General features: G+C 39.8%; 1 protein-coding gene across 1 annotated transcript in view; it reads left to right on the forward strand.

Moving 5' to 3' along the window:
* Positions 1 to 8,761: 8,761 nt before the first annotated feature.
* Positions 8,762 to 14,870, forward strand: part of ZC3H6 (zinc finger CCCH-type containing 6) — a 52,880-nt gene continuing 46,771 nt past the window's right edge. Inside the window, exon 1 of the mRNA XM_059079073.2 lies at positions 8,762 to 9,186. Coding sequence (XP_058935056.1) covers positions 9,155 to 9,186 — 32 coding nt within the window. The 5' untranslated portion in view covers positions 8,762 to 9,154. The remainder of the gene's footprint in view (positions 9,187 to 14,870) is intronic.

Raw genomic sequence — 14,870 nt, forward strand, 5'->3', positions numbered from 1 at the left:
GGCTCTGCGCACGCCCGCTCTCGCCCCCTCCCCCGCGGCCCTGCGCAGGCGCCGTCGTCCTTCTGGCCGTCGGCGTGGATACTTTTCTACACGTTATCTCAAGTATTTAGTAGAATTTTAAAACTTAGTCCTCCTTTATTTCCCTTTAGTGAAAACTCTTCGATCGAAGTCACAGTGTTTCTAAGGCATGGTAGCTGACGTTTATTTGAGCGCTCACTTTGTACCAGGCATCATTTCACATTTTCGCTCACCTAATCTTAACAACAGCCCTTTAAGAAATACACTGTTACCTCCCACATTTTCAGATGAGTAACCAGAGCGGTGGATTGATTTTGCGACTTGTAGACTCTTTTACAATCTAATGAGATTCAAATAAAGATGACTTTAAGGTCAAAAAGTCCACTGAAAGTACCACGTGCTAAGTGAAATGGGTGAAGGGGGGGTCCAAAGGTTAAAAAAAAAATTGATTTAAATCAATAAATAAGTAGATAGGTAAAATGTTTTTAAAAGACGCTCAGACTTTAGGAGTGGGGTCCGGGCATCAGCGGATTTGGGGCAGTTCCCTAGGTGATTCCAAGGTTGAACCTGGGCTAATTCAACAGGTGGGCTTAAGAATGATCAGAGCCAGCTGTGTTCCTGATCTGGGTAGGTGTCCCTCCATTTCTTGTTGCCTGTTTTGTTTTTTTTTGCTGTGTGGGGTTTTTTTTGGGTTTTTTTTTTTTGGTGTAGGGGGATGTGTCTGGGGGTTTTTCCCATCTGGTTAATGAGAATGGAAATGCTTGTTCTGCTTTCCTCTCAGACTTGTAGTAAGATCCTGAGAGAAAGGAGTTGAAAGGCTTTGAAAAATGTCAACCACAGAATACACCTAAGATACTTGTTGTTTTTCCTCATTCTAAGTCTCTGCCAGATATCACAAATAGAAATACAGGAGACACAGTTACATTTGAATTTTGGCTAAGCTACAAATAACTTTTTTACATTTTAGTATGAGTACGTTCCAGGAACTATTTAGGACATACATATATACGAAACGCTTGTTTGTATTTTATCTTGGCGCCTCTTTCCCTGCTGCAACTAACAGGGGCGAGGGCCCTGGGCTTTTCACTGGAAGCTGCACACCTGCGGGGCTACCTTTGTTTGGGGGATTTTTTGTTGTTGTTAACTATCATTGTGAAGGAAGGCATTTCTAAATCTCTGATTTAAGAGGTGGGTCCTGTGTAGCCAGCCCAAGCTAATAAAGGGCTGTTATGAGTGGTTGCCCCTCTGCTCTGCTGGTCACTGATTCTCACTGAGTGGAGAGTTTGCTTTTAAAATTCAACGAAGGAATATCCATTTATTTAGATTTTCTTTCATTTCTTTCATCATCTTATCATCTATATGAGGTCTGTAGTTTTCCTCATATAGATTATGTACATATTTTGTTAGCTTTACACTTGAGGGTTTTGGTTTTTTTGGTGCTAATGTAAATGATTTTAAGTTCACATTTCAGTTGTTCATGGCTAGTATGTAGGAAAGCAATTGACTTTTGTATATTAACCTTGCTTTAATTGCTTGTTAGTTCCAGGATTTTTGGTCAATTATTTGGAATCAGCAGTTGCCAAGTGTTGTGTTGGGGGTAGGGTAGGGAAGGAGGACCGAATAGGTAGAGCACAGCAGATTTTTACAGCAATGAAACTATTCTGTATACAGTAATGAGGGACACGTGTTATTATATATTTGTCAAGACCCATAGAATGTACAACACAGAGTGAATCCAATGTAAACTATGGATGTTAATGTATCAATATTGGTTCATCACTTGTAATAAATATAACAAACTAACATAAGATGTAAATAACAGGGGAAACTGTGTTTTGGGGGGACAAGGAAACTTTGTACTTCTCAATTTTTGTATAAACCTAAAACTGCTCTAAAACAAAGTCTATTAAAAAACAGTTGATAGGGGGCTTTTGTGAAATGAAGATGCCCAGGGTTAGTTGGGGGAAAAACGGATGGGTACTAAGTGCCAAGAGGATTCAGAAGAGAAAAAAGCACATTGGTTGGGAAGGCTTCTTTTTTTTTTTTTTTTTTTTTTTGCTGTATGCAGGCCTCTCACTGTTGTGGCCTCTAGACGCGCAGGCCCAGTCCAGTGGCCATGGCTCACAGCAGCCCAGCCGCTCTGCGGTATGTGGGATCTTCCCGGACAAGGGCCCGAACCCCTGTCCCCTGCATCGGCAGGTAGATTCTCAACCACTGAGCCACCAGGGAAGCCCAGGAAGGCTTCTTAAAAGGGGTATATTTGAGCTTGGTCTTGAGGTAATTTCCATTAGAAGAGATGAAGTTAAATGGGCATCACACGTGGAGAGAAATGTATCAAGGCAGGAAAATAAAGTACACGTTTGAAAAATGGGGAATTATTTAGTTTTGCTTAATATAATGCCAGTATAAGGGAATTGTGGGAAAAAAAACCTCAAAAGGTAGGTTGGACCAATGATAGAGAGCCTGACTTGCTTCTCTTAGTGAAGGACTGTTTGACTCCTGTCAGGAATCAGGGTCCACTTCACAGACAAGACAAGGGAAGTTCTTTGAAGCCAGACATCTTCCCCAGAGAAGTTGTACTTTCTCCTGTTGTTTATATTATTGGCAGTCACCTTCTTTTGTACATGAATCATTACTAAAAATTAAGAGGAAAATTGAATTAAGCTACCTTTAGTATCCTTTCATTGGAGGAGAGTGCTGTATTTCAAAACTCAAATTATAGAACTTCCTGGAGGTCCAGCGATTGAGACTCCACGCTTCCACTGCAGGGGGTGCAGATTCCATCCGCAGTCAGGGAGCTAAGATCCCAAGTTTAAAAAAAAAAATTATTACCAGACATACTTTTTCACATAAAATGTCCAGCATACAGCAAAAGATAACCAGGGAACCAAAGGAAATTAAAGTGATAGGTTAAAAAAAAAAAAAAAAAAAAAAGCACAGCAAAATCAGCAAGCAAGAAAAACTGACCTGCAAAGGCATCAGATACTAGCCTTTTCAGATAAAGACTATAAAAAGCTATACATACGTTTGTGGTAGATTGATTCCCAACTGACCTGCAAAGGCATCAGATACTAGCCTTTTCAGATAAAGACTATAAAAAGCTATACATACGTTTGTGGTAGATTGATTCCCAAATGGCCAGTAGCAAAAATGATTGTAGTGGTTATGAATATTTCATCCTCAATTTGATATGTGTATGTATACACATACATATGTGTGAAATATAAATATGTATATTTTATATAATATATGAAATGTTCCCCTCTCCCATTCTTCTACTAACACATGATATATTAATAGTAGTTAACTTTATATCTCATTACTCAAGTTATTTGATATGAAAGGAGTGTGACTGAGCTAAAGGAAAAGCTAGAAGCATAAACATCACCCAAAGATGGAAAACAGAGTTTTTATCCTTTTTAGGGGAAAGGGTTAACATGTTTTTGGCTGAACATTGTGTAGCTGCATCATAATAGGCAAAGGCATGACTTTGCTATTGTTTTTATTCTGGATGGAAGTTAAGTATGAGTTAAAATGGTACATATGGGTGCCTAGTTGAAAAGTGTGTACTTGGTGGTTTTCTAGTGTGTCATCTTGGCTGGGATGCTCTACATTTTGCAGGATTCCTATCCTTGCATGTTTCCAGTTAGAATGGGCTATCAGAGAGATGTTTGCACAAAATTTGGAAGGTGGAGGTGAAACAGCAGTCATGTTGTTTTTATACTCAGGAAGTTACTGCAGGGGTGACAGATGCTGGTGCAACACATGCACATTATCATTTATCTGCTAGTTCACCTTGCTGAAATGGGGCAACAATCAGACCTTCAGCTGACACACCTTCCCACAGATCTTCCTTCAGCTTCTCCAAATTCTGGGCAAGGTATGTTTAGCTCCATGATAAAAAGCACAAGATTCTCCTTCAAAGCACCCACATCATAAAAGTTGGATGTGGTGAGAGACTAATACAGGTTCTAGTTTGTCCTTAAGGATTCCAGTTCATTTCTACTCTCCTTCTTTACATCCAACTTCCCTTCCTGAACTCTTGCCTTGAAGATCTTAAGTTCTAGACTCAGACAAAAACTTTACAGAGATTATTTTAAACAGTTCCCACAATTGCATAAGACCAACTGCCTGTAAATCTATCTATCTCTTAGTGATTCTGTTTCTCTAACTGAACCTTGATTAATAAGACAGTCTTTAATAGAAAACTAGACGGTGGAAGAGGAAATTAGTGAACTGGAAGACAAGTCAGAAGAAACTATCCAGAGAGACCTCCCCACCTTTAAAAAAAGAATCTATAATCTATCAAAAGAGACTATTAGAAATAGCAATAATAAATCAAAATGTCTAAATATAATTAACTTTAATCACAAGAAGAGAAAGAGAACAAGGCAGAGGAAATGTTTGAAGAGAAAAGGTTAAGATTTTCCAGAATTGATGAAACATACCAATCTACACATCAAGGCACTCAACAAATATCAAGCAAAATAATTAAATGAAATTCACACCTAGACACATCATAGTGAAACTGCAAAAAAGCAGAGAAAAATTTTAAATCAGCCACAGAAAAAACAAGTAAATGTGTCAAAAAATTAGATGGATAGGGGCTTCCCTGGTGGCGCGGTGGTTGAGAATCCGCCTGCTGATGCAGGGGACACGGGTTCGTGCCCCGGTCTGGGAAGATCCCACATGCCGCGGAGCGGCTGGGCCCGTGAGCCATGGCCACTGAGCCTGCACGTCCGGAGCCTGTGCTCCGCAACGGGAGAGGCCACAACAGTGAGAGGCCCGCGTACCACAAAAAAAAAGAAAAAAAAAATTAGATGGATTGATGGATAGAGGGAAATATAGATAACTAGTAGTACACTAAAGCAAATAGAGTAAAATATTAACAAAGTAACAAGAAACAGAAAATTGTAAGAAACCACTGGGGATCCAACAGTAATGGTGGAGTTTGCAGAAGGAGGTGCTACTCTGAAATGTTGTCCATGGTGGGTGTCTTGGGCTTGGGATGGGGGCAGCTTGGGAGGTTCATTGGAAGAGAAAATAAAAAATAAACTTTTATGAAACAGAATCACAGACATTTGAGAGAATTTAATACATTTTAAATAATAGATATTATATAGACCATGCCCTAGAACACATGATAGTTGAACTAGAAGTTACGGATGAAAGGTTTGGGCTATGAATTTCAGAGCAAGAAGCCAACAGGAGGAGCCTGTGTTTATAATGACTTCTGTGAGCCCTTGCATCAGTCTTGGACTCCTACCTCCAAATATCTTTTTTTTTTTTTTTGCAGTACGCGGGCCTCTCACTGCTGTGGCCTCTCCCGTTGCGGAGCACAGGCTCCGGACGCGCGCAGGCTCAGCGGCCATGGCTCATGGGCCCAGCCGCTCCGCGGCATGTGGGATCTTCCCGGACCGGGACACGAACCCGCATCCCCTGCATCGGCAGGCAAACCCTCAACCACTGCGCCACCAGGGAAGCCCCAGATATCTTGTTATTAAAGAAACTTAAAACCTGGTTTTAGTTAAGCCATATAGCTGAGTTTTCATTATATGCAGTCAAGTTCAATTTTAACTGAGTAAGCACCCTTGACCCCAATTACTATTTTGATAAATGCAAACTTCACAAGTGCAAATTATTAGACTCTAAGCTCCATGAGAACAGACATCCCAAGTAGTTTATCCACAACTCTGTGCTCAGAAAATAGCACAATATCTAAAGCATACTGACATGATCAGTAAATCCTTGCTGAATAAACAAATCAGTGAATCAATTCTTCTAAGATTAAAAGGTGGGGGTCAGGGATATACAGAGCTCCGCACATACCATTCCTACTACTGGAAAAAACAAACAAACCAACCCACATTTCTACTGCAGGTGTACATAAGTGATATCCTAAAATAAAGACTATTGTATTTTTGATTTTTGTTTTTTGCATCAGAAAATGCTTTCACAACTGCTGAGAGCTGCCTCTGAGTTCATTATCTTTGGGGAAGAATAATAAAGAATTTGGAGGCAAGTATTTAAGAAACAGGCTTAAGGAAGTTCTGATGACTTTTTTTTTTTTTTTTTTTTTTGGCTGCACAGTGGAGCTTGGGAATCTTAGTCCCCCAGACCAGGGATAGAACCCTCGCTCTTAGCAGTGAAAGCTGGGAGTCCTAACCACTGGACGGCCAGGGAATTCCCCTGATATGACTTATTGATCTCTGAATTCTACGTTTGAGACAGACACCTGAAGTGTACTATGGACCAATCCTGACCTTTTCCATCTGAGGCTATCAGAGAGCATGAACTAGAGAAGGGACCACCGCTGTCTTTTCTGAAGAAGGAGCCTGCCATCTGTGTCAGTATCTTAATCTCATTTGGAGGCAACATTTTGAAAGCACTTTTGCAAAGCCTGGGCTAATATCCAGGTGCTTGTTTTTCTTTGGAAAATTTCCAAAGAATGTGATTAAAACAGGTATTTATTTGTAAAGCACCCCACCCCACCTCCGCCCTCGCCAGAGGCTGGGAGACAGGGGCTTATCTTCCTGATGATTACATTTCAAAGGAATGGCTTTTAGGTCCTTGAGAAAGACACTCCTGAATTGTAGGAGAAACAAGGTACAGGGGTCAGGGGCCTGTATCAGGTGTTGGCTAGAACAAACAGTAATTCTCCTGGCAGCATTGAGTTTTCTCCGACGGGCTTTTTAATGGGAGGTGGGAGTCCTCCTAAGGGTCTGGTCTTAATGCTGCTATAAGTCATGCTAGAATATAGCTCTCTCTTGGGGCAGAGGTTTCCCTGGAGTTGTTATGTGCAGAGAGTTCTGCAGTTCTTATGGTCCATCTTTCAATGTTAGGTAACATTTACGAGGTTGAAAACTAATGATCTCATTTAATCTCTGTGATGAATGCATGCCTTCTTAATTTAGGGAGTTAAAGAAAAGATGAGGAACGCTGAGCTTGGATTAGCCCTTAACTTAAATATATTTTATCTAACATCTCTGAGCACTTTTAGATTCGAAACACATAGCTTCAAAGGAGCACCACCTCCTGCCCTCCATACCACCCACATTGTCACTCCCTTACAGCTACCCAAAGGAAAAGACCAGGGCCTGATGCCCTTTTAAGTGGTGTGCATCAAGGGTTAGGAAGGAAGCTTTTCATCTAGGGAAAACTGTATTCATTGTTCCACAGCACAGCAAACCAAAGACCCTAAAGAAAGTTCGAAAGAGATCCTGATGCCCCCAGATATAGGGGAGAGGAAAAACTGATGTGCAAAGAAGGAACAGCAACTGTTTACCTCAAACGTCCTCGGAAAACTGCAAAGAAATGTCTCTCCTAATTAGCTACAGTAAGATCTAAGTAACATAGCTACAATAGAGACAAAGTAGAGATTCTCATGTAACTCCAAACGCTCATATAGCTGCTTTTGAAAGTTTCCTAGAAATGTATTATGTCCAAACGTGGCAAGTGCCTCCAGAATTATCCATCAGTGTACATCTCCTGTCAACGACTGCATTCAACTTAGAAAATAAGAAAAAAGTGCGATTTTTAAAGATACACATATCCACACTTTTTAATTGAAAATTTAATCTAACTGCAATTGCTTCTAAATGCATTGCACTTATGCATCAGCAAAACACATTTACTCAAAAGGAAGTCAGATATTTGAGACGATTAATCAATCCATCACGTTAATAGAAAACAAGGACCTTCCTTCAAAACTAAGTAGCCCACTAAACAGGCCAAAATATTGTCATTAAAAATTCTTTTTCTAAAGATCACGTTCGTAAGTGTAAAGAAACTTAATAGCTAGTTGTTTTTATTTATAAAATATTCGTATGTATTTTGCATATAAAATATCAACGTTTTTTGTTTTTTGTTTTTGCGGTGCGCGGGCCTCTCACTGCTGTGGCCTCTCCCGTTGCGGAGCACAGGCTCTGGACGCGCAGGCTCAGCGGCCATGGCTCACGGGCCCAGCCGCTCCGCGGCACGTGGGATCTTCCCGGACCGGGGCGCAAGCCCACGTCCCCTGCATCGGCAGGCGGACTCTAAACCACTGCGCCACCAGGGAAGCCCAAAATATCGTTTTTATGAATTAATTCAAAACCTATATGATTCTTTTAACGATTTTACTGTCATTATTAACTAATAACCGGGTAGGTAAATTTAGTATTAAATATCAGAAAAAGTTACATGCCAAGTTTTCCTCACAACGTGATTCTGAGTATTAAACATTACAAAAAGAGACATTCACTACAACCTTGAACGAGAAAGTACATTTCCCCATTATTTAAGCAAACAAGGTTTTTTTTTTTTTAAATGACGACTCAAAAAAAGAATAAATGACGCCTCAGCATCCGCGAATTATTACCCCACCCGGGCTCACACCCGCTCATGGCTTTAAGGGCCCGTTTGTTAGGGCACGTCTGAAACTCCCCATCACTGGGAGGCGGCGTCTCGCAGGAAAAACCTCGGACCGGCGCGGACCGGCCCTGGAGGCGCGGAAGGACTGCAGGCCCCGCGGGACACCACCCCCTCCCTGAACTACTCCAAGCTCCGCCCGGCACCGCCATCAGAGACTGCCTCCTCCGCCGCTTCGCAGGGGAAGCGTGAGAGCTCGCCCCCGGAGGTGATTGACGGGGCGTCTCCTCCAATGGGCGGCGCACTCGGCCCCGGCGGGCTGGGCAAGGGCCGCGGCACGCGGAGGAATCTCTCCTGCCCTTTAGTCCCGGGCTAGGTTTTGCGGCAGGCGCCATTTTACCGAGTCGCCTGTCGCGGGTGCCGCCATGTTGGTGAGGAGAAAACACCGTTACGGCCACTGTCCAAATCCCCGCGTCGCTGCGCGCCGCTCGCCCGCTCCCAAGCCTCAGCCACCGGCGGCGAATAGAGACTAAAGCGGCAGCGCCGGCAGCGCGGGGCCGTGGCCCAGTGTTTGCAGTTAGAGCCCCACCTCTCTGGCGTGGTTGTTAATAGACTGGAAAGTCTGTGTCTGTGTCGCTCACTAGTAACCGTGAGTTTTTACCACTTCGTCACCTCCCGGCGGCGGCCGGGAGCAGGTACCCGCAGGCGGCGCAGGGATCCTCCCCGCGCCCCGCCGCCGCCGGCCTCGCAGACCTGCCCTCCAGCCCCGCCCCGTTCTTGACCAAACATGACAGACTCTGAACATGCAGGGCACGACAGGTCGGGAACCCTTCTTGTCTGTCTTTCTGTCGGCTGAGAGGAGGGGTCTGGGGCGGCGGGAGCGGGCCGGGGCCGCGCGCCTCCTGCATGACTTAGACGTCTCTGTGTGGCTCCATCCGTCCCATGACGTGCGCCTGGATGGAGAGCCCGGGCCCGCGGCCGCGGGGAGGCCGACCCGGCCGCGCCCGCCTCCCCGCGCGGGGTCCTTCCCGGCCGGCCCCGCCCCCGGCCGCACGTGCGAGCCCCCCGCCCCCGGGCGGGCTCGGCGGCGCCGGGCGGCTCCCGCGCGCCGGCTCGGGGCTGCGGTCCAGCCCGCGCTCGGAGGAAGCGGTTCCCGGTGCGGGGCCCGGCGTCCCCCTCCGACGAGGACCCGCCAAGAATTGTCAATAACTGGTGATTTATTTGACTACTACCCTAGTACACTCCTAAAAATAAACGTGTGGTTTTTTTGGTCTTTTTCTAGGAAAATTTTAAGCAGATCCTAAAGGCCATGTATCTGTACAGGCTTACCCCTCGCAGTTTGAAATGGCAAGTTTCAAATGTTAACACAAAATAGTTAGACTTTGCAAACCTGAGTGTAGCACAGATCTCTCCTAAAGTAAAAACTCCATGGATCGTCCAGTCTAGCCCGATTTTCTAAATACTGTGATGTATCATTTGAACAATTAACTGAGATTCTGATTTTTTATCTTTACTATGGCTTAAGAGGCCTATTCTTCCGTTTAACGGTTTGCGGGTATTTACTATTTTAAATAGCGCAAGTAGCATCCTTAAGTTTCAGTTAGGTTTTGAATTCATATTGATATCCATCTTAATCGTTAAAAAAGAAAGGGTGAGCTTTCATTCATTAAAATTGCTGGAACAAAATCCATTGCATCTGATTCTTATTTAGAATATTTAAAAGATCCAGAACCCGTCAGTTACTCCCTTGTGAATAGCATTAATCAAAAGTGTACATTGTACTCTAGCCTGTGTACGAATTGCTGAAGTTTTACCTGTGGAGTAATGTGACCTGTTTTGGTAAAGTATACCAAACACTTTTTTTTTTAATCCAAAAGCAGAAATCACAAACATAACTGAAATTTGAAATACCGAAATATCTGGCAACTTTGAGAGGGATAAAAATGTTACTTTAACAATCTTGGTACAGTAATAATAAATGTAGACGGCCGGAAGGAAGTTAATTAAACGTGTTGTAATTTTTAGAAAGTAAAAAATGCTCTTAAAAAAATGATGGGTATGTAAGCTTGCACTTGACACATTTTTCATGATTATTTTACATTATCCTGTTATAAAATGAAAAAATTCTTGGGATGGGTTAACTAATACCCTGCGAAGTTTCCCACTCTATCTGTGGACAAACCAATGATGGGGTTTTGCTAATGCAGCCTAAAATTCATTCTTTTGTGTGAAAGAAGGAAATCTCTTCTCTGTTAGTTCACAGAGCAACTTCAATATGTAGAATTATGTATTCTACATAAGGAAGCAACCATGTTGCCAAATTCAGATATCGAATTAATATTCTAGTGAGGAACCGTGATGCCAAACTTTAAAAAGAATTTGAAATTTTAAAATACTGAATTAGAAATTAAAAATAAAAATTTAAATAATTCTTTGTAAGATATATAACCAGCTTGGTGGTAGGAAGTAGGGATTAAGCAGTAGTGTATTTAGTCTTTTTTATGTTTTATATTAGGATTAAGAAAACAATATTTTCTAGTGATTTCTGAAGCAAAAAGATTAGCTCTGTTTTAATTTATCCATTTGTTAAGTGGCAGTATTATTCTGAGGCAAGAAGTTTTATCTTTTTCACACCTTTTTTAGTCAACCTACATGAAAAACAACTATATCTAAAAACAAAGTGAACTAGGATTCAGGAGAAGTGGTTCTAGCTCCAACTTTGCTTCCACTTAGCTTTGTGAACTTGAGCAGGCTTAGTTTCTTAATTGTTAAGAGGGTTGTGTAAGAATTTTTCGAATTCTACAGAATCAGTGGATCTCAACCATCTCTGGGGAGCTTTTTAAAAAATCGTTTCCAATGGTCTGAGCTTTAAGATTTTTTAAAGCTCCTCCGTTAATTCTAACATGTATCAAATTGAATACTAGATCAATATTAGCTAATCATCAGAATCACTTTGAGGAATAAAGATTTTTGTACTGTCCAGAGCAACTGAATCAAAATCTCTAGGGGGGAAAAAAAAAATCTCTAGGGGAGGACTGTGGTAATCTTTATTTTTAATGGGCTCCCTGGGTAATTCTTAAGAAATTTGGGAAAAAATGGACTAATCTGTGGAATCCCAAAATATTCTGTGCTTTCATATTATAGTTATTTTATACTGTAATAAAACTTTCCGTGAATTAGATGGAGAAGATATATGAATTCTGGTATTTGGAGCTTGGCATTGTCTCAAGGATATTCTTTTTTTGTCATTTTTGAAAATTAACATATTGGAAAAAAGATAGGAAAAAAGTTAAATCTATGATTTTTATTTACAACTGCTATAATTATACAAATTAAAATATTACTTTGATGGTTTACATGAGAATGAGATTCTGCATGTAAATGGAAATTCACAAAATGCACAGTTTTTTCTTTTAAAAAATTGTTTTCTTGTACATGTTTTATATGGTGAACATTTTGCATAAGATTTGTTTGCCAAATGAGTTAACTTTAAAAAAAAAATACCCATTTGTACTTTCCTTTAAATATTTTCATGCTTGGAGTGAAAACATTGTATTTTTGTAAAGTGTTATAAAAATACCTGTAAATAAACTTGTGACTATGGAGACTGTTAGAAGAGGACTTCTGCATAGATCTTTAGAATTAATTGAGGTGGAGAAGGAGTTGGAGCAAGTCAAAGGGAGATAAAGTTCTTGTCTCTCTTTGCATTCAGTTCTTCCCTTTCATCCAGTTCTCTTAGGCACAGCTCCAGCCTCCTAGCTTTATATTTCAGCTGGATGTTGACCTAATTAAAACAACTCAGAGATAACTCTTAAAGTCTAAATACTATGAGGCCCTGCTCTGGACACATCTACAGTTGAGAAGGAAAGATAAATATATGCCCAAGTAATTGTTACATTTTTTTTGAAATATGCTAAAGGTAAAAAGTTTTAAGGGCCTACACTGGGGAAAAGGATAATTTTAACATGATCAGTATGAGAGTTTGTGATTCTCAGAGTCTAACTGATACGAAGTATGGGTAATACTTTACTTTGGGAGAAAGTTATTCTTTGCCCATGATAAACAACCTTCCCTCCTCTCCCTGCTTTCCTTCCTTTTGTAAACCGAGATCACCAAAACTCCAGCTAGTCAGAATTGTAGTAGTTTATATTTCCCCTTCCTTTCCCTCCCCCACATAGCGATTGAAACCTTACACCGGAGAGTACGAAGAGGTGAGGGTGAAGAAGATGATTACATTTTCCATTTGTAACAGGGCTTTCCTTTGATTCGCGTATTAATCCCATGAGGTAATATAGTACTGCAATGTTCAGTAATCTCTCTGAGATCCCACAGATAGAGCCTAGGTAAGAATCCAGAATGCAAACTCCTACTGCAGTGTTATTTTTAACTTTTCATTAAGTTTGCATGGGGAAGTAATCCAGTAAATTCTAGCCTTTACTTGAATTGTTTGGGATTGAAATGTGGTATATTTAAGAGAGTTCCGTTTTCTGAATGAAACCTTGGTTCTGATCCTAGTTTTTTCCTCTAGCTTGGTTAATGCTCTCTTCTTTTTCATAATTATTTTTCTTATTTGTGAAATAAGGTAGTTGAACTAGATTACTTCTAATTTCCCTTCTTACTTTAAGAAGTCAATAATTTTCATTTAAAAAGTTGCAGATGCCTTTTCTTACATCAGAGTTCACTTTGATGTCCTACACAATGTCTGCTTTTACAAACAACCAGTCAGATCATTATGCTGTACACCTTAAAGTTACATAGTGCTGTATGTCAATTATATCTCAGTGAAACTAGAAGAATAAATATATTAACTGATTGCCTAGTGAGGGAAGGCATTGACTCCAGTAAACAAGAGATTGGTAAATTTCCCAAATTCAGAGAGTAAATCAGTGGGAACTCAATCTGACTCCAGAGCCCACTCTTTTATGGTAGAATAGACATCTTCATCACATGAGAATGTGTATATATATCAGAAAGCCAATTTAGTCATGTAAAACGAGTTTTTAAGGTGTCCTAAGTTAATTATCATTAAAATTATAACATAAAACCACATAAAAGTAATCTGTTTATAAAAGTGGTACAAAAATAACAGATTTAGAACTCATGATACTCAATATTATACATATGTTGCTGTTTATAATGAACGTACTTGAATTCATTTGGTCCATATAGAAAGAAAAGATATCAATGTCTTCATTTTATAGTTTTGGAAACAGATTTAGAGGGTAAACAACTTGACCAAGGTGGCTAAGCAGCTGAGAAGCACAATCTGTGTCTTTATGGCATTCGGTTTCAGTACTCTTTATGTTGCCTCCATTTTGTCATAAAGATAGGAAATCTGATATCAGATGCTGGGTTGGATTTGGGACATTTAAGTTTTTTTTTGTGGTTCTCTGGTTTTTTTTGAGGTATTACTTGATCACAGGAAATTTCATCCTAGTTCATTATAAATTCATCTTATATGACAAAGGGTTTTTCTAAATCTTAAAACATTAAAAATTGAATTTATAAAGAATATTACTTTTTTCACATTATTTTAAAAGGGGTTATGAAATCAATTAAATTAACTAACCTAAATCTACAAATTTTTAACTATAGAAAACACAAGTTTCAAACTATTAAGGGAATTCATTGAAAATTCATAAGAGGTCAGAAGAACCGATACCTCTTTGCTTGGATTTTCCTTGAATACTTGGCAGCTGACAATAAAATGTTAGATCACTGGTACTTGTGTGTGGGGTTAAGTTCTTTATAACCTCTACTCTTTGGCCTATAAAGGAGGTTGTGGGTTGATTTCTTTTCTATACCCTTGGAGTACATAGGAGTCTGTTTTAAAATTATGTTTTGTGCAAGCAAATGAAAATGAAATAGAATAATGCATCTAAATTAGAAATACCTACATATTTGACTTTATATATATTACACATATATATGTATATATACATTTTTTTTCCAAATGCCAAATGCCCAAGTGTGAAAACCAGTATTTGACTAAAGCTAAGGCTGAAGCCATAGATTAAACTTCTGAAATATGTGAATAAATCTGAAATATTGTCCCTCAAATTATTACAATTTATTATTAGAAATTTTACTGATCTAATTTTTAAAATAGGACATTACAGTATAGTAACAATAATTTTCAGCCCTGCCTCTTGTTAGGTGCTCCTGTGATTACTGTAATGCACATGATAGTGAATGGTGGGTCATTTTCAGTTGAGATTAGTAGAATTCAAAATAGTTGAGGGAATTTTTTTTCCTCTAACATTTTCTTTTTTATATATTTTTTAACTCTCTGGGGCAAACATGATTGATTATGTTGCACATAACTGGAGTTTTTTCTCATGAAATTTTGAGGTAGCAAAGTTAACATTCTATTTTTCATTTATCCACAAAAGATGTGAATTCCCAAATGGGATTTTTTTTTTCTTGAAAGATTTATGGAATTAAATAATTAAAGACTAAACAAAGTCTTTAGAAGTTATTTTGTTGAATGATGTGAATATTAG

This window comes from Kogia breviceps, chromosome 11 (assembly GCF_026419965.1).
Source record: "Kogia breviceps isolate mKogBre1 chromosome 11, mKogBre1 haplotype 1, whole genome shotgun sequence".
NCBI lineage: Eukaryota > Metazoa > Chordata > Mammalia > Artiodactyla > Physeteridae > Kogia > Kogia breviceps.